The 20,193-nt window shown below is 40.7% G+C and overlaps 1 protein-coding gene across 2 annotated transcripts; it reads left to right on the top strand.

The window, feature by feature from the left end:
• Window positions 1–6,397: 6,397 nt before the first annotated feature.
• On the top strand, window positions 6,398–19,492 carry rpl38 (ribosomal protein L38). 2 transcript variants are annotated; one of them, XM_043714743.2, is made up of 5 exons: window positions 6,398–6,501; window positions 6,592–6,635; window positions 13,531–13,591; window positions 18,319–18,441; window positions 19,409–19,492. In XM_043714743.2, the coding sequence occupies exons 2-5, from the start codon at window positions 6,633–6,635 to the stop codon at window positions 19,432–19,434; spliced, it is 213 nt and encodes a 70-aa protein (XP_043570678.1). In that variant the 5' UTR covers window positions 6,398–6,501; window positions 6,592–6,632; the 3' UTR covers window positions 19,435–19,492. The 2 variants fall into 2 exon arrangements, with proteins under 2 accessions (XP_043570678.1, XP_043570679.1); XM_043714744.2 differs by having other exon boundaries at window positions 6,423–6,505.
• Window positions 19,493–20,193: the final 701 nt, after the last annotated feature.

Here is a 20,193-nt window from a genome sequence, read left to right as displayed (position 1 = left end):
GTACAGTTCTGGTAAATCATATTCTTTCAAATATTTTATTTGTTCTGAGGTTGAAATAATAGTCAAATGTTTTCACTACCTCTTTGAATGTGTCTGTTGTTTCTTTTCACTATTTGTGAGCAAGAACATCATTTGATGCACTTCCAATTGTATATAGAAGTGTACTTATATCTGACTTAACATAAAGTTTAGAGGTTATTAAGCTTTACTATTCAATGAGATCATGATTGATCTGATAATACTCAACTGCATTTTTGAACATAGAACATAGAACAATACAGCACAGAACAGGCCCTTCGGCCCATGATGATGTGCCGAACATTTGTCCTAGCTTAAGCACCTATCCATGTACCTATCCAATTGCCACTTAAAGGTCACCAATGATTCTGACTCAGCCACTCCCACAAGCAGCGCATTCCATGCCCCCATCACTCTCTGGGTAAAGAACCTACCCCTGACATCCCCCCTATACCTTCCACCCTTCACCTTAAATTTATGTCCCCTTGTAACACTCTGTTGTACCCGGGGAAAAAGTTTCTGACTGTCTACTCTATCTATTCCCCTGATCATCTTATAAACCTCTATCAAGTCACCCCTCATCCTTCGCCGTTCCAATGAGAAAAGGCCTATCCTCGTACGACCTATTCTCCATTCCAGGCAACATCCTGGTTAATCTCCTCTGCACCCTCTCCAAAGCTTCCACATCTTTCCTAAAATGAGGCAACCAGAACTGCACACAGTACTCCAAATGTGGCCTTACCAAGGTCCTGTACAGCTGCAACATCACCTCACAACTCTTGAATTCAATCCCTCTGCTAATGAATGCTGATACACCATCGGCCTTCTTACAAGCTCTATCCACCTGAGTGGCAACTTTCAAAGAGCTATGAACATAAACCCCAAGATCCCTCTGCTCCTCCACCTTACTAAGAACCCTACCGTTAACCCTGTATTCCGCATGCTTATTTGTTCTTCCAAAATGGACAACCTCACACTTGACAGGGTTGAACTCCATATGTCACTCCTCAGCCCAGCTCTGCATCATATCTAAATCCCTTTGCAGCCGACAACAGCCCTCCTCACTATCCACAACTCCATCAATCTTCGTATCGTCTGCAAATTTACTGACCCACTCTTCGACTCCCTCTTACAAGTCATTAATAAACATTACAAACAGCAGAGGACCCAGAACTGATCCCTGCGGAACTCCACTTGTAACTGGGCTCCAGGCTGAATATTTACCATCTACCACCACTCTCTGACTTCGACTGGTTAGCCAGTTCTCTATCCAACTGGCCAAATTTCCCACTATCCCATGCCTCCTGACTTTCCGCATAAGCCTACCATGGGGAACCTTATCAAATGCCTTACTAAAATCCATGTACACTACATCCACTGCTCTACCCTCATCCATGTGCTTGGTCACCTTCTCAAAGAATTCAATAAGACTTGTAAGGCAAGACCTACCCCTCACAAATCCATGCTGGCTGTCCCGAATCAAGCAGTGTCTTTCCAGATACTCATAAATCCTATCCCTCAGTACCCTTTCCATTACTTTGCTTACCACCGAAGTAAGACTAACTGGCCTGTAATTCCCGGGCTTATCCCTATTCCCTTTTTTGAATAGGGACACAACATTCGCCACTCTCCAGTCCCCTAGTACTACCCCTGTTGACAGTGAAGACGAAAAAATCATTGCCAACGGCTCTGCAATTTCCTCTCTTGCTTCCCACATAATCCTAGGATATATCCCGTCAGGCCTGGGGAACTTGTCTATCCTCAAATTTTTCAAAATGCCCAACACATCTTCCTTCCTAACAGGTATCTCCTCTAGCTTACCAGTCTGTTTCATACTCTCCTCTTCAACAATACGGTCCCTCTCATTTGTAAATACTGAAGAAAAGTACTCATTCAAGACCTCTCCTATCTCTTCCGATTCAATACACAGTCTCCCACCACTGTCCTTGATCGGACCTACCCTCGTTCTCGTCATTCTCATGTTTCTCACATACGCACAAAAGGCCTTGGGGTTATTCTTGATCCTACCCGCCAAAGATTTTTCATGCCCTCTCTTAGCTCTCCTAATCCCTTTCTTCAGCTCCCTCCTGGCTGTCCTGTATCCCTCCAACACTCTGTCTGTACCTTGTTTCCTCAACCTTATGTAAGCCTCCTTCTTCCTCTTTACAAGACATTCAACCTCCCTCGGGGAGAAAGTGAGGACTGCAGATGCTGGAGATCAGAGCATGGCAACACGACGGTTGGAGGAAGAGCGCCTCATCTTCCGCCTGGGAATCCTCCAACCACAAGGGATAAACTCAGATTTCCCCAGTTTCCTCATTTCCCCTCCTCCCACCTTGTCTCAGTCAAATCCCTCGAACTCAGCATCGCCTTCCTAACCTGCAATCTTCTTCCTGACCTCTCCACCCCCACCCTACTCCGGCCTATCACCCTCACCTTGACCTCCCTCCACCTATTGCATTTCCAACGCCCCTCCCCCAAGTCCCTCCTCCCTACCTTTTATCTTAGCCTGCTGGACACACTTTCCTCATTCCTGAAGAAGGGCTTATGCCTGAAACGTCGATTCTCCTGTTCCTTGGATGCTGCCTGACCTGCTGCGCTTTTCCAGCAACACATTTTCAGCATTCAACCTCCCTCTTCAACCAAGGTTCCCTCACACGACCATCTCTTTCCTGCCTGACAGGTACATACATATCAAGGGCACGTCGTATCTGTTCCTTGAAAAAGTTCCACATTTCAACGACATCCTTCCGTGACAGCCTATGCTCCCAACTTATGCTCGTCAGATCTTGTCTTGCAGCATCGTATTTACCCTTCCCCCAATTGTAAAACCTACCCTGTTGCACGCATCTATCTCTCTCCATAACCGAGGTGAAAGTCACAGAATTGTGGTCACCATCCCCAGAATGCTCACCCACTAACAAGCCCATCGCTTGTCCCAGTTCGTTACCAAGTACCAAATCCAATATGGCCTCCCCTCTGGTTGGACAATCTACATACTGAGTTAGAAAAGCTTCCTGGACACACTGCACAAACACCGCCCCATCCAATCTACTTGATCTAAAGAGATTCCAATCAATATTTGGGAAGTTGAAATTGCCCATGACTACTACCCTGTGGCTTCTGCACCTTTCCAAAATCTGTTTCCCAATCTGTTTCTCCACATCTCTGCTGCTATTGGGGGGCCTAGAGTAAACACCCAACAAGGTGACTGCTCCTTTCCTATTTCTGACTTCAGCCCATACTACCTCCAAAGGCAGATCCCCCTCGAACTGCCTTTCTGCAGCCGTTATACCATTTCTAATTAGCAACGCCACCCCCCTCCTTTTTTACCACCCTCCCTAATCTTACTGAAACATCTATAACAAGGAACCTCCAACAACCATTCCTGTCCCTCTTCTATCCACGTTTCCGTGATGGCCACAACATTGTAGTCCCAAGTACCGATTTTCCTGCTTTTTGCCTTTATCTCTGATTTACTTACTGATTAAAAATATGCCCATCTTAGCCTTGAATGTACTTAACAACCCAGCCCCTACAGCCCTCTGCTGTAAAGAAATCCAGAGATTCATTGCCCTGTGGGGAGAAGAGATTCTTCTCCATTTCTATCCTAACTAGGCAACCCATCACTTGGTTGTTTATGCCTTCTGATTCCTTGACCCTCCCCCAAGAAGAACAACCTTTCACCATTTACCCTGTCAAACCTCCTTATTTCTTTTATTAAGGTCACCTCTCATTCTTCCAACTCCAATGATTGCAAGCCCAACCTACTCAGTCTCTCCTCACAAAAATCACTATATATCTGGGTTCAACCTAGTGAGCCTTCTCTTGATTGTCTGCAATGCCAGGAAAGCTTTCTTTACATAAGGGAATCAAAACAATTCATAGTATTTTAGATTTGATCTGACTAGTGTGTTGCATCATTTTAGAAGCACATTCCTTTTTTATACTTCCTTCCCTATGAAATAAAGTCCTACATTCCAAAACATTAACTCTGATTTACCTTCAAAGATGCTGCCAGACCTGCTGAGCTTTTTCAGCAACTTCTGTTTTTATTCCTATGTTCCATTTGCCTTCCCTACTATCTGCTGAAGTTGTACACTAGCTTTTATGCTTTATGCTTTGGGGATTCCCCCAAATCTGCAGTCTCTCTCCATTTAAATAATAGTCAGCTCCTCTATTCTTCCTGCCAAAGTGCATAACTTTACATTTTCCCCACATTACATTCCATCTGCCAGTTTTTTGTCCACTCACCTAACCTATCCATATCCTCCTTTACTCATTGTGTCATATTTGTGTCACCTGCAAACTAGGAATTCACTTTGCTCATCCAAGTCACTAATGTATATAGTAAATATTTGTGGTTCCAGAATTGCTCCCTGTGGAACTCCACTACTTATGCCATCTTGGAAATGCCCCGCTTTTGCAAACTCTCTGTCTTCTATTAGCTAGCTAATTATTTATCCATGCTAATTTACTACCTACAACACCTTGTCCTCTTATCTCATTAAATAGCCTAAGTCTGATACGTTATTGAATGCCTTTTGGAAATTCAATATATTCAGTATAAAAAATACAGATAATATAAGCTATTCTATATCTCAAGAATTGTTTTCTCCATGATGCTCAATGTTGATTTCTATTTGGGCCAATTTATTGCTTAAATACCTTTCAGCCTGAATTTCTACATTGATTAAAGTTCCCTTTTGTATCAGGGAATTTTAGTTTTGACTCACATACTTTCTGATGTTTGTTCACTCATTGCCGAATTCTGACTTGGGATTGTGACTCTGCCTTGTTGCTGGCAATTTCTTCTGTTGCAATGCATTTCTAACCTGATGTGAAATTTAATTTTTGTTTTAAGTATTTTTCAGAATTGAGTGCTTCAACAATATTTTGTTGAATTACTGTCCTCAACTATCAGCATACATTCATGTAGAACTCTGAGCTCAAAAACTGCATGAATTTATGTAAAACTCTGTTATCTCACTTTTTAGATTAGAATCAATCTAAACATCAGGTTATAGACAGAGAACACAGGGGGCTAACTCCTTCAACATATTGTCTAGCTATCACCATTGATAACAGTTAACCCGAGAATGCAATTTTAAAAAAAAGGGTTTTGTGATTTACACATGAAAGAAGTGAAACTATCACTGTATTCTAACAGATGAAAGACTTAACAGACAATCAATTTTTCAAGGTATAATTTCAGTTACATCACACTGCAAATTTTTGCTATAAATTCTGTGTTACGATCGAGCCCTCCACAATCACCTGATGAAGGAGCGTCGCTCCGAAAGCTAGTGCTTCCAATTAAACCTGTTGGACTATAACCTGGTGTTGTGTGATTTTTAACTTTGTTTTCTTTAAAGTCTTCTGGGTTACTATCTTTGCCTCATTGGGACTGCTGCTGCTGAATTAAAACTTCAGATCCCACTACTGCCATTATATTGTGTGCACTGCACCTGTAATGACATCTTCACAGTGGGTAGTACTTATTGCATGCAATCAAATATTAATCATTTCAGACCCATGTACAATATCTATGTTTCAAAGGCTGCAGATTTTTAACTTTATCCACCCCAATCCTAGGGTGGATGCTAGGAAATTGTTTCCGTTAGGCGAGGAGACTAGAACCCTTGGACACAGCCTTAGAATTAGAGGGGGTAAATTCAGAACAGAAATGTGGAGACATTTCTTCAGCCAGAGAGTGGTGGGCCTGTGGAATTCATTGCCGCAGAGTGCAGTGGAGGCTGGGATGCTAAATGTCTTCAAGGCAGAAATTGATAAATTCTTGATGTCACAAGGAATTAAGGGCTACGGGGAGAATGCGGGTAAGTGGAGTTGAAATGCCCATCAGCCATGATTAAATGGCGGAGTGGACTCGATGGGCCGAATGGCCTTACTTCCGCTCCTATGTATTATGGTCTTAATCCAACACTGACACCTCCGCATTGTGGTTCAAGAAGTTAAATCGGTTTGAAGTCAGGCTTCCTGGCTCAGTGGGCATACTGCCACTGTTCCTAGAAGAGTCTCTCTGGTAGGCAGGGATGTATTTTTTTGTTACAAACAAAAACAGACATTGATGGAAAACACAGCAAAACTAAAGTTCTGAAGAAAGGTCACTGGACACGAAATGTTAACTTTGATTTCTTTCCATAGATGTGTCTTTCCAGCAATTTCTATCTCTGTAGGTAATTTTTCTTCGTCAGCAGCTTCCTCGTATCGACTTTGTCGTTGCGAGTGTCGCTCGGTGTGTTTGGTCCCTGCGCGGAGCCCGTCGGTGGGCGGGGAGGAGGGGCGCAGTTTACTTCCCGGATGTTGAGCGGGGCCTGCTTTCTTTGATTTCGGCGGTGGAGCTGTAGGTATCTGAGTGGTTGCGGCAGCGGCTTCAATCCCCCGGCATCCTCGCTCGATTCGCGCGGAATCGGCTTAGAACTGAGCTTGGGCGAAAAGGGAGTGTTCCAGCGTTCCTTCCTTGTGGGTATGGGGTAGATCCCGAGTGCGGGGAAGTTTATATTTGATGTATGTGCCTTCTGTTTTTTTTTAAAAATCTCTTGTGTTTTACAGAGTGCGGTTCACCTCTCCTCCGCCTGATTCTTGGCCTAGCCATGGTAAGCCTGGGGCTTTGGGGGGTGCTTTTAAATCCGAGCCACTATAATACTGACTAAAACACAGTCTCACCTGGGGCTGGAAAGCTGGGGTCTGGTTTCCCTCCATCCCTCCTGTTTAATGTCAGGTCTGCAGTTTGATTGTCTGGGATCATGAGAAATCAATAGCAACGGCAGTAGGCTGCTCGGCCCCTCAAAACCTGCTCCTCCGTTCAATAGTCGAAGAGTGTGGCGCTGGGAAAAACACAGCCGGTCAGGTAACATCCGAGGAGCAGGAGAGCCCACGTTTTGGACATAACCCTTCATCAGGGATGGGAAGGGGGCTGGAGGGAAAATGCTGCCTGACCCACTGTGCTTTTCCAGCACCATCGTTTTCATTCTAATCTGCAGTACTCCCTTTCACCTGGATGGAAACTTCCTTGATTGCTGTGTCCTTCCAGCCTCCTGCTTGTCTGCTTTTGATTCCCACATCTGTTTTTTTTTTGCCTCTGCCATTCAATAGGGTCATGCGTTGATCTGACATTCCTCACATCTACTTCCCCTGTCAACTTTGATTCCCCAACTGATCGAGAATCTAAAACTTCCTTACATTAGGTGTTGGCGTCATCAAGGCAGAGCATTAGATTTTAATATCATTTTCCTGTCAAGAAGCAAATGAGTGTTGAGTAAAAATAGAAATAGCTGGAAGTGTGCAGCATCTGTGGAGAGAGATCAGAGTTAATGTTTAGGGTCAAATGAACTTTCGTTAGCAGGGCATTGAGTAAAACTGGTTCAACACTTTACTGAAGCCAGCTCCCCAACCTTCCTTAAATATTGGAAAGTCAGCAGTGAAGGGTCTTTAAGTTGCTGCATATGTGTATTTCTATATTAAGTTTAAAATGAGTTCTTTGAATATTTGACTCCTTTGCCTCAACTGGTAATTTGGAAAAGCTGTTGTTCCTTTCCTTTTAGTTACTCCATATTCAGTGTTCCTCATGTGAAGTAAGTTGAATACTACTTGAACCTGCTGAATTTACCTCTGTTAACTCTGGTGTCCCTCATTTCACATTAATACTCTGTCCAGGTCACATCATTCAGACACTGGGGGCTATCAGCAACCGCATGTTGCTGATAGCCCCCAGTGTTACCTGCACATTACCTCTGTTATTGCTATGATTTCATACATGTCTGATATCAGGATATCTAAGGATTTAGTGTTCAATTTCAATCATTAATGAATATACAGATTAGGAGCAGAAGTAGACCTTTTGACTGAACTTGCTGCACCATTTAAAAAAATCATGATCTAATTGTGTTTTGAATTCCATATTCTTAACTACTGATGACCCTTAATTCCCCTTTAAGAATCTACCTTAAAGAATATGACTTTAAAAAATTCACTGACCATGCCTCCACCGCCACTTGAGTTCCAAAGTTGCACAGCCCTCTGAAAGTAAGAAGTTCTGGACTGACCCATGAGGAAACATCCTTTTCATGTTCACCTTGTCAAGATCTTTCAAAGTCACCTGTCACTCTTCCAAACTCCACTGGGAACAAACCCAGTCTGTCCACTATATCATTACAAGACAATCTCCTCATTCAGTGTATTAATCTAGTAGATTTCCTCTCAATCACTCCAATGAACTTAACATTCACCCTTTAAATGAGGAGAAAGAAACTGCATGTAGTATTCAAGATGTAGGATCTGTTTCCACAAGCATAACATCTTCAGTATAACGTTCAATTCTGGTCCTAAGAAAGCCATCCAATTAGTTGCTTTGCTTGTGTTGTACCAAATAATAACTTTCTGACTTGTGCAACAGAACACCTAGATACCTCTACACCTAGGAATTCTGCCGTTGTACTCTATAATAAAGCTCTTTTATTCTCCTTTCCAAAGGGAAAAACTTCACATTTTCCCCACATTGTTATATCTGAAAGATTTTTGCCCACTAACCCATGACTTTATCAAGGAAGGGACTTCATTCATAATGCAGCTGAATGTGGCTAAGCCGAGGGAAGGTCCTGAAAGCGCTTTGAGTTGAAGGGATCGTGCTTTGACAATCCCAGCTCTTCCTTTTTATGCATTAGGAAGTTACATCCCCTGGATTTGCTTGATTACAATTTGGCGAGAAGTCCTTGACAATGCAATCAGTTAATACTCTAGGAGAAAGTGCGGACTGCAGATCCTGGAGATCAGGCTTTGAAAAAGCGCAGCATCTGAGGAACAGGGGAATTGACGTTTTAGACATAAACCCTTCATCAAGAATGTGGGGGTGCCCATGGAAGGGGGTGTGGCTGGGAGGGAAGGTAACTAGGAAGGCGATAGGTAGATGAAGGTGGGGGTTGTTGATGATAGGTCGGAGCGGGTAGGTGGGGAGGAATTCATATACCTGAAGATTACTGAAGAAGGGCTTATGCCCGAAACGTCGATTCTCCTGTTCCCTGGATGCTGCCTGACCTGCTGCGCTTTTCCAGCAACACATTTTCAGCTCTGATCTCCAGCATCTGCAGACCTCACTTTCTCCTCAAGGAATTCATATACCCTGATGTAAAAGCAGTCATTCTCCCTCTCTCATACATATTTACACCATGGTTGTCATGAGATCCAGGTAATTTTTGTGGAGTGTGTTAAGCAAATGCCATGTAGGTAACCCCTTGTATCACTTTTCTAATGCGATGGTAGTAGATTGGATTGGGTTTGCTCTATTCTTTTTCCTTTTGTTTTAAGTACTTGCCCACTATGTCTGGTATCTGCCAGTGTTGTAAAAACGTAGCCAGAGATGAAGGCAGTGCTGGAGCACAAATCATTATTCCTATAGTTGTGATGATATTGCAGTCCACAGCCTTCAGTATGCTCAGTAGTTTGACATTTGGAATGCTTCTAATTATCTGAAGGCTGGTTTTATGATAGTTGAACCCTCTGTAGGAAGCTCAGTAGATTATCCACTTGGTTAGCTATAAACTACAGTATTCAGGCTTGACCTTTGTGCTCAAATATGCTTCATCCGTCATTTATGTTTACGATATTCATGGAACATCCTCATCCCATCATTTTAATTGTACAGCTCAATGATAATTGGATGTTGCAGTGGTGTTCCGGTTGAATGAGGTCTTTGCGTCCTGTCTTTGTGGAGCTGATTTTTTACTTTGGCGGTTGGAGGCAAGGGGTTCCTGTCAATTCTCAGGAATGTTAGATTTCTTCAGGGATACTTTGAGAACTTTGCCAAACATTTCCTCACTCCTTTGGGAATCTTTGTACTTTAGAATAGAGTAATTGTTTTGGGAGCCTGGTATCGGGCATGTGAGCAAGAAGAGATGTGTGCACCACAGTCCCTGTAATCGTTTTGCATGATTAGTCCCTCTATTGGTATTGTTGGCTTTGGAGACAATGTTCATATTAGACTATGTACCCTGCAAACAAACTTTGAAGGATTTTATGAAGACAGTGGCAGTGGCATTTCTTCAATTCTTTGAGCTGCATACCGTGGATTGTCCCTAAGTCTGTGAAGTATGTAGGAATGCAGGAGTCACTGCTACTCTATAAACCATGAGCTGATTCCCAGGTTTGTGCTCCTGGTCCTCAAATATTAACTTTTTCATTGACCAAAAGTTGAACCAGCACATTGAAAGCAGTGATAGATTTTGCACTGTCTGTTTCAGGGAAGGTTTCTCCAATGTCCTTCTCAATTGCTTCCTCTCAGTGGCAAAAGAACTGTGCATGCCAAGGTGGATTTTGTCTTGCTAAAGGATATAATCTTCATTGTGTAGCAAGTAAAGATGCAGCAAGGAGCAGCATCAACGGTCCTAGCTTTTTTTAAACTATGCAATAGTTTATTACTCTCGATCATGACAGTTTGAGTTCTCAAATTTGGCTATACTCAGAAATCTGTCACCATCTTTGTCTACTGCATTATGACAGTTAATCTGTGATCTTTACTAACAGGACCAGTGCAGAGTCGCGACAGCACACAACTGTTTTAAACCTGTCACCTTTATCTTTTACTGCAGTTTCAGTCTGTTGAATCTTGACTGAGGCCACTTGTCTTGCACCCTTCATTAATATGAAGTTACCTAAACCACACTATCCTGGCCTACACAATCTTGCTGACTTTTACTCTTCCAAGGCATTTGCTTTTTTAAAAAAAAACTCAATCCCCTGTTTTAAATCAATCATTTCTGGTCCCTGTAACCTTGAATTTTCCAGGAATTTTGCATTCAATGATATAGACCTCCAGCGTTTTTAGTCCCATTGTTTCGGGTTAACCTTTTAGCTTTTCAATCTGATGCACTTAACTTTCTTCCTTAAACCTCCGGCTTTCCACCTCCCTTGATTTAAAACTCAGGTTTATTCTAAGTCCTAATTGCTTTGCTGTTGAATTTTTAATTTTATATCTTGTATGGTAATATGGATGTTTCACATTAGACGTGCTACATAATTAAAATTGCTTCTGGTAAATGACTCCGAAGATACCCACATGATGTAGACCATCCTTGATATTGTTGAAATGTGACGGTAATGGCCCTTCAGTAATGTATTTTGTAGTTTTCAGTGTTTTCTTTTCAACTTTGTGACCATTCATTTACAAGTTGAAGTCTGAGGCCAAAAGAGCATGATACTGCTGCTAAAGTTTGTGTAACTCAGATAGTCAGACCATGAAGTGATTCACCTGGACTGCAGTTCCATCCCCTCAGGAGAAGACCTCTCTTGTGGAATGAATTCATTCTATACTGCTGAATGGTTATGATCCCAACTCTGGTAATACTGAACAAGCCAGATCCCAGAATGGAACCTGGCATGATGGTTTTGTTTTGAAACTCATGTTTATTCACCCACATGATCATGAGACTGTGAATTTTCTTTAACAACAAAATTTTGTACTTTTTTTTAAAAGCTACAGTTTTAAAAAAATCTTAATACCCAGCAAAGTTAAGTTTCAACTTATTACCCAACATTATCCACTTAAGTTTAGAACCCAAGGTATTACCTCTCTATATCGAATCTTGTAAGTCTATTTTATGGATTCTTCCAATTTCTGTGCTGTGAACTGTGGAATTTTCTTTTCATGAATACCCATAAAACTGCAAACTGAGAAATCCTCAGTTCAAATAACCTGCACGTGTCTAACCATACACATCGTATGGAAGCTGCGCAACTAAACCTTTCTACTGAGGTGACCAATTTCCCTTAACTGTTCTGAAAACCGATAGAAGAGAAATCATAGTTCTGGCCCCAGTCAAAGCTCCTCCGTGCTACCCTAAAAACTTTCAAATGCTCCTGGTTTTCTAAACTAAAATTAATCCGTGATTATTCTGAACTGAAAACCTACTGGCCTTCCATATTTAAACCACAGTTTAAACACTTCACGTTAACACTCCAAGGATTCTCACTCGGCACTGTTCTGACCTAGGAGGATGATAGAGTCATAGAGATGTACAGCATGGAAACAGACCCTTCAGTCCAACCCGTCCATGCCGACCAGATATCCCAACCCAATCTAGTCCCACCTGCCAGCACCTGGCTCATATCCCTCCAAACCCTTCCTATTCATATACCCATCCAAATGCCTCTTAAATGTTGCAATTGTACCAGCCTCCACCACATACCCTGGCAGTTCATTACATACACGTACTACCCTCTGCGTGAAAACGTTGCCCCTTAGGTCTCTTTTATATCTTTGCCCTCTCACCCTAAATCTATGCCCTCTAGTTCTGGACTCCCCGACCCCAGGGAAAAGACTTTGTCTATTTATCCTATCCATGCCCCTCATCATTTTTTAAAACTCTTTCAGGTCACCCCTCAGCCTCCGACGCTCTTGGGAAAACAGCCCCAGCCTGTTCAGCCTCTCTCTGTAGCTCAGATCCTCCAACCCTGCCAACATCCTTGTAAATCTTTTCTGAACCCTTTCAAGTTTCACAACATCTTTCCGATAAGAAGGAGACCAGAATTGCACGCAATATTCCAACAGTGGCCTAATCAATATCCTGTACAGCCGCAACATGACCTCCCAACTCCTGTATTCAATACTCTGACCAATAAAGGAAAGCATACCAAACGCCTTCTTCACTATCCTATCTACCTGTGACTCCACTTTCAAGGACCTCTGAACCTGCACTCCAAGGTCTCTTTGTTCAGCAACACTCCCTAGGACCTTTCCATTAAGTGTATAAGTCCTGCTAAGATTTGCTTTCCCAAAATGCAGCTCCTCGCATTTATCTGAATTAAACTCCAACTGCCACTTCTCAGCCCATTGGCCCGTCTGGTCCAGATCTGGTTGTAATCGGAGGTTACCCTCTTTGCTGTCCATTACACCTCCAATTTTGGTGTCATCTGCAAACTTACTAACTGTACCTCTTTTATGCTCGCATCCAAATCATTTTTGTAAATGACAAAAAGTAGAGGGCCCAGCACCGATCCTTCTGGCACTCCACTGGTCACAGGTCTCCAGTCTGAAAAACAACCCTCCACCACCACCCTCTGTCTTCTACCTTTGAGCCAGTTCTGTATCCAAATGGCTAGTTCTCCCTGTATTCTGTGAGATCTAACGTTGCTAATCAGTCTCCCATGGGGAACCTTGTTGAACGCCTTACTGATGTCCATATAGATCACATCTACTGCTCTGCCCTCATCAATCTTCTTTGTTACTTTTTTAAAAAACTCAATGGTTTGTGAGACATGATTTCCCATGCACAGAGCCATGTTGACTATCCGTAATAAGTCCTTGCCTTTCCAAATACATGTACATCCCTAGTTTTGAAGGTTTTTTGAAAATAAAAACTAACCACACTTGTGCCACTTTTGAAGTCCAAGAAAATCATATACCTTTTTAAGGTGTGAACACTTTTTGGAACCAACTGGTTGTGGTGCTTTTTATTTTGCTTTAAACAAATATTCATTTTTTTATTTATATTCAAACAGCCTCAAGTAATGTCAGAAATCAAAGACTTCTTGCTAACAGCAAGAAGAAAGGATGCAAAATGTGAGTAAATTATACGGTATTTTTAGCATGGATATTTTAAGTCTAAAGTTGTGAATGTGACATAAATAGCCAACATGCATGAATGGTTTTTTTTGACGGTACAAAAAAAAAGAAAAAACAAATGAAGAAGACAATCTGCAAAGGAATTGGGATTGAGTGGGCAAAAGTTTGGCAGGGCACAATGTGGAAAGAAAGCTAGTCTTTAATCAAATAAATAGAAAATATGTATGAATATATCAATAAAATATTGCTTAAACGGAGAAACTGCATAATGTGTATATTGGGAACAGGATTGACCTTGTATGCGAATCACAATTAGCATGCAAGTAGAATAGTGAATTAGGACTAATTTGTTATGGAGGAATTGAATGTAAAAATAAGGGAGTCTTATTGCAGCTGCACGGGGTGTTGGTGAGAACATACTTCTGGGTACTGTGTATAGTTTTGGAAGTTTCTTGGAAAAATTGTACTTGCATTGGAGGCAGTTCAGAGAAAATTTACTTAAACTCTTATTCTAAGGGATGAATTATCTTGTGCAGGAGAGGCCTCTACCTGTTGGAATGTAGAAGAATGAAAGGTGACACCACTGAAACACAGATTCTGAGGGGATGTGACTGAGTAGACGATAAAAGATCTCCCTCGTGGGAAGCAGTTTCCAAATAAACAGCGTGTCACTTCAGATAGATGAGAAGGAATTCACTTCTGGGAGATTGTAAATGTTTGGAATTCTCTCCCCAAATGAGCAGTGGAGACTAGGTCTTTTGACTATATCCTAGGTGCAATTAAGGTTGGTCAGTAGGAAAGCAGAAGTAAACCCACAATTTAGTTCATCTGTGATCTTGTTACATGACGACAAGCTTGAGGGGCCAAATGGCCTACTTCTATACCTATTACAAACAAAAATAAATTTGCTGAAGAAATTAAGCCAGTGTAGCAGTATCTGAAGAGAAAACAGTATCAATGTGACTCTTCAAAACTGACAGCAGTTAGGAAAAACTGATATTTATGCTGGGGCGGATGTGGTGGTGCGCAACTGGATAGAAAGGGAATGGTGGGGGTAGCACGCACAAGTGGGCAGATAAAAGAATAGTTGATGGCTAAGGAAAAAGAGGCATAGAAGATGATAATGGGGCTTACCTGTAGGTGAAAATGAACTGGCTGTACTGACAGCAACTCACTCGTAACAGGACCTGGGTGGGTAATAGACATGGAAGGGGGTGATCATGCTCTTAAAATTTAAGCTTGATATTGAGCCCTGATGTCTGTAACTTGCCCAAGTGGAAGATGAAGTATTCTTCCAGCTTTTATTGCATTTCACTGGAGCACTGCAGTGGGCCTGAGCGAGAAATGTTGACATGGGAACCTGGTGTGTTGAGGTGGCAAGTAGTTGGAAACTCAGGGTCATTTTTACATACAGAACACAGGTGTTTCACAAAGTTGTGACCCAGTCTGAATTTCCTCTCCACTTTCCTTGTTATGAAACTATTTATAATTTTGAATTTGGAAATGTCCAATTTTATTAAGTCTGACACTGTCATTGTGTTGATGACTGATTTATCATACTTGACTACAAAATCAAAATACTGTGGAGTGTGAAAATCTGTATGTTAAGAACAGAAAATGCCAACAATATTCCAATGAGGCCTCATCAGTGGAAAGAAAAGCAGTAAAAAGGTTGGTCATTCATCCAAACTGGAAGCAGAGAAAGCCTTTGTCATTAACATTTCTTGTACCTGCAATTAAGAACATTATTTTTCTGTTGCTGTTCACAGCTTCTGTAGGTCTATTTATTTCTTGGCCAAGTACAACCCTTACACATAATTCCTTTTGCCATTTAATCTTCTGCCTTATCATTAACCTTCCCCTTTGTAAAAATCCTTTCCTTGCTTGCCTGTGTATTTTAACAACTTTTATCTCCTAATTTCGCTACTTCTGATGAAAGATCATTGGGATAACCCAGGCATTTGCTTTCCTTTCCACACGTTACCTGACTTAAGTCTCTTCAACATTGATATGAGCAAAGACATGTTTCACTATGGGATTACTGATGTTCTTCATTCTTTAAGCCACCACCTGTTTTATTGGAGCACGGAGTGCGAAGTATATCTGAAAATATAAAGAAACTTTATTATTTGAGAGTGCCATCAGAGCCATGCCTGGTGGTTAATGACATGTTGTGTTTACTCAGAAGGGTCTCTTGATGATAACAAAACAGTACCTTTTTTAGATAATTCAGCATCAAATAAGTGTCCATCCTGGTAATTTCTGGTTTGTGGGTATCAATCAATCAATTAAGCCATTTGACTCAAATATTTTAAAGTAAAGCAAAGCATAAATATTTTCATATTTGGATGAATTGGCGGCTTTTTGAAAGATTTGTTACTTTTGATTTGGGTAAAACACAACTGCTTGTGACCTTCATTTGTGAATATTTGAAATAGGAAGGAAGTTGCGTCACTGGAGAAATAATGCAGAAGCTAATCTTTAATTTGATGGGACTTTGGAGAGGTGGAATTTATGCATGGATGGATTGGTCATGGGTTTTATACATGCTTGGTTCTTTGCTTCTTCCAGGATTGCCTCCAAGTACTGATCAATAGATGTTTGATCAGTTGGATTTTTCTGTCAGGAATAATGGCTGTTTTCATTTTAAAAGGTATATCAAAGGATGATGGGAAAGCAGGTGGTGTGAAACTGGCTGCACAGGTCCAATTGGGACAATTATATCTAGCTATTCAGAATACTCAAACCTGACTTATTGACCAATCACTACTTTCCTGGGCAATTCTGACAAGTTGGGAATACATTCTCTGCTAATTGTCAGAGATGTGATGCTGTGGTAATGAGCCATCAGCAGGTCACAGTGAAATAGAAATCACATGAACAGTAACAAACAGTCCCATTTTGGGAAGTGAAGGAATGTGTAAAGATGTGAGAGAAAAAGGGTAAGGTTGATTGTGTCCTTGTCAATGGGGTCACATTTGTTAATGGAAATGAAAAAAGAATTTAAGGCTTCATGGTAGATACATGGGTTATATTGACTCCTGCAGAGTACTGCTAATAACAGAGAGGGGAAGAGTTTCTGAAATGTGTTCAGGTGAATTTCTTTGATTATTTTTTCTAACCTTGTGAGGAAGGAGACATTTGTGAATATGCTTCAAGGAAGTGAGGTGGATAAAGACATTGTTTCTTAAACTATTCTTTACGATAATCACATTTGAGATTTGGTTTAGTAAAAGAAAAAAACAAGGACCAATTTAAGGTAACTACTAGAATGGAGGATGATATTCAAAGGGTTGAGAAACCTCTGTCCTTGTTAAATTGCAATCAAATTTTACAGTCTTGGTAGATGTATTCTGGTATAGTTAGTATATTCTAATGGGGCAAAGGATAGGGAAGTCAAAGGCAGAGCTCCCTGAATAAATAAGTGGAAGGAAGCAATTATCTTTAGTTATCATTTTGTCTCTCATTCATCCATTTAGTTTGAAGGGCATGGATTTGAACAGATGAAGTGATTGATAGAATTTCTGAATAATTGCACTTGCAGTATTTTGGTTGTGTGGCTCAGATAAGTTACAGAGGAACTTAGATTATCTGGCATTCACTTATCTGAATTTCAGATTATCCAAACAAGATTGCAAGATCCTGTTGTATGGCTTAAATATGTTATCCAACGATTGCTTATCCGGCATTCGATTAACCGAACACAATACCCCCCCTGCCTGTGGCCTTCGGATAATCGAGGTTCCTCTGTCGTTGGAACATAAAAGAGGCACCATCACAAATGTGGATTCTTGGTTTGAATTCTCTGAAACTGAGAAAAGTAAAGTTCAGTCATCCGTCATTCAGATTAAATTTTGAGGTTGGAGTAAGTAGGTTTGTACCATAAAAGGGTGCTGGGAGAAGGGTTACACAATGTGAAGGCAGACACATCAGTTTGTAAGAGCCTTTTTATCAGGGGAGTTGAGATTGTAAACTGGAGATCCACTTAATGGAACAGTCAGTCTAGCTCATTGATTTTGAGAGAAACCAGATATTGAGAATCAGAATTTCCTGTAACTGCAGATAAATTTTTCAATGTAATGCTTTTAATGGACTAAGTGGAGAAGCAATAGATTATTGTCTCTGCGCTACATAAATGATTCTTCGTGAGCTTGTGAAGATTGGTATTTTTTTTGTGAACTAATTAATAATAGATTGAAGCTCAGAATTGCTATATACCTGAATCAACTGAATATCTCCAGTTTATGTAGTTGTATCCACTTGTGAAATGTGAACTGCCAATCAGTAGCTTGGCCCTACTAATAACAGGTATTGTGATGACCTGGATCAAAGGGTGTTTTATTGTTGTTGATGTGGAGATATGTTAAGAAATTGATTTCAATTCTGGATACTTTATCAATCTGAACAGATTGTAATATCACACCTTTGGAGCAGATGGAATTTGAACCCAGTCTGTTTTGCCCTGAGGTAGGGACTCCTAAATTTTAATTGTATTTGTTGTAATTAGTCAGTACATCAAATGATGAGTTGACCCAATACTTCAGTCAATTTGTGTAAGTTTGAGGTCTTGGAAAGTCATGAGATCTCAATTTGCATTGCTAGGACAACGCCAACTCCTGTTTGTGTCTTGGAATGTGCCTCCTTTTTTAATGGAGTGTAATTTTGAATTTTTCTATAAAAAATTGTTTTTTTTATTGTCTCAAGACAATTTGTCTTTTTTTTAGCTGTGAAAATTAAGAAAAATAAGGACAATGTCAAGTTCAAAGTACGGTGCAGCAGGTACCTATATACATTAGTCATCACAGACAAAGAAAAGGCTGAGAAACTCAAACAGTCCCTGCCTCCAGGTAAGAAATGGATAGAATGTGCACATCGGTGGGTGAGGATGGTCCAATTTTAATTTTGCCAAAAAAATTAACATTACAATTGGCAATATATTAGTTACAAGTCTGAAAAGTGTACATTTTCTGCTGTAACACAGACAAATTTGAAATTAGATTCATGTAAAGTCTGAAATCTCTTGAAGGACTGAAACAACATTCTTCCAGATGATATAAAGATAGTGTTGATATTCAGTTTTAAATTAATGGCTACACAGTAAGAACTAACTGCACAAGTGCAAATCTGCATGGAGTGTCTGGCTGCTGTTTCAGCTTCCGCAAGTTCCCCAATTGCAAATCCATAGTCTGGTGGGATATCAGTGAATGTGCTTCTTTACAGCTCCTTTGGTATAAGTTCTGTTTACTTAGGAAAGCCAAACCACTGCTTTGAGATGATATCTTAACTTTTGTAGCCTGTTAACCTGTACTAGTCAGGTTTTGTAGCTGAGCTTACTGCACTAAAAAAGTGCTGCTTCATCTGAGATGCTGTTTATTAGATAAGGCAACAAACCAAACCCAGTCTGCCCTTCGCTGTGCAAGCAATCCAGGGCACTATTTAAAGAGGGCCTTTTAACCCTAGCTTCCTAGCTATTTTTTTCCCTGAGCACTACTTCAAACAAAAAGCTCTATCTTGTTGCTTTGTTTGTGACAGCTTGCTTTGTGAAGTTGGGTGCTACGTTTTACCACTTATTACACTTAAAAGTACTTGTATATAAAATGTTTTGCGATGTGGAGAACGGTGTTATGAATGTTAATTTAACTGATGACTAGTTGAATTTTAGGTCTAAAAATTCAAATTGCTCTCACCATGAAAACTTAAACCAATACATTTTCCTTTCCTTTTTAAGTATCTTGCTAATGGGTGTTTATTTGGTAGTGTTGAGATTTTTTGTGCTTCTACATTACTCTAACCTCAATATTTGTCTCCCATTAGGTCTGGCAGTGAAAGAGCTGAAGTAACCAGTTGGATTCTCTAAATGTTGTCCAGATTTTATTGAATAAACAAGAATAAAAATTGTTTTGTGATTTGTGATTCTTCTACCCATATAAATAGATTACTTTGCTAACAGTACATTTGCATTGAAATAGTGCATTTTGTGAACCCAGAACAAATCAAAGTATAGTCAGTCTGTCCAATACTGTGTAGCGTGTAGTCGTTCTGTAAAGAATTAATGCAACCAATTTGTGCACAGTGAGGTCATGCAGACAGTAACAAGAAATGGCTTGTTTTTTTTTTGTCTTTGTTGGATGAGGTAAGTATTGGCCAAGCGGATAAAGAACTCTCATGCTCTTCAAATGGAGTGGGGGAAGAGAGACAGCAAAAAGGCTTCCATTGTCTTTGTTCACAAAATTTGGTGTGTTGGTTCTTGCTGATGCAAAGATTTCTTTAACTTTTTTTTCAAATGCTTCCACTGGTTTACAAAAGACACATCATGGCTGTTTCACTTGTGAAAGGTGTCTGACTTATCCAATTCAAAATTACAGTTTGCAGCATCAGCTGAAAGAATAAGTAGGTTTAAAGTGGCTTACTGGAGAGAAGTTTTTCTTCAGGTGTGATTACCTACTCCCTGTCTGGCTCATGGTCTAAGATCTCCTAACTGACAGTCAATCACTTAATTGTTAGTGGGGCACATTGTCATTGGTTTGTGGACAAGGACCAATCTACTTCACCTGTTAACAACACCCTGCTCCAGTTTCTGACACTTCTGTAACTCAGCT

Source organism: Chiloscyllium plagiosum, unplaced genomic scaffold (assembly GCF_037043375.1).
Source record: "Chiloscyllium plagiosum isolate Xiang-an unplaced genomic scaffold, Cpla_swu_hap1 HiC_scaffold_25, whole genome shotgun sequence".
NCBI lineage: Eukaryota > Metazoa > Chordata > Chondrichthyes > Orectolobiformes > Hemiscylliidae > Chiloscyllium > Chiloscyllium plagiosum.
Note: the sequence above shows the minus strand (reverse complement) of the source record. Positions and strands in the feature narration are given on the sequence as shown.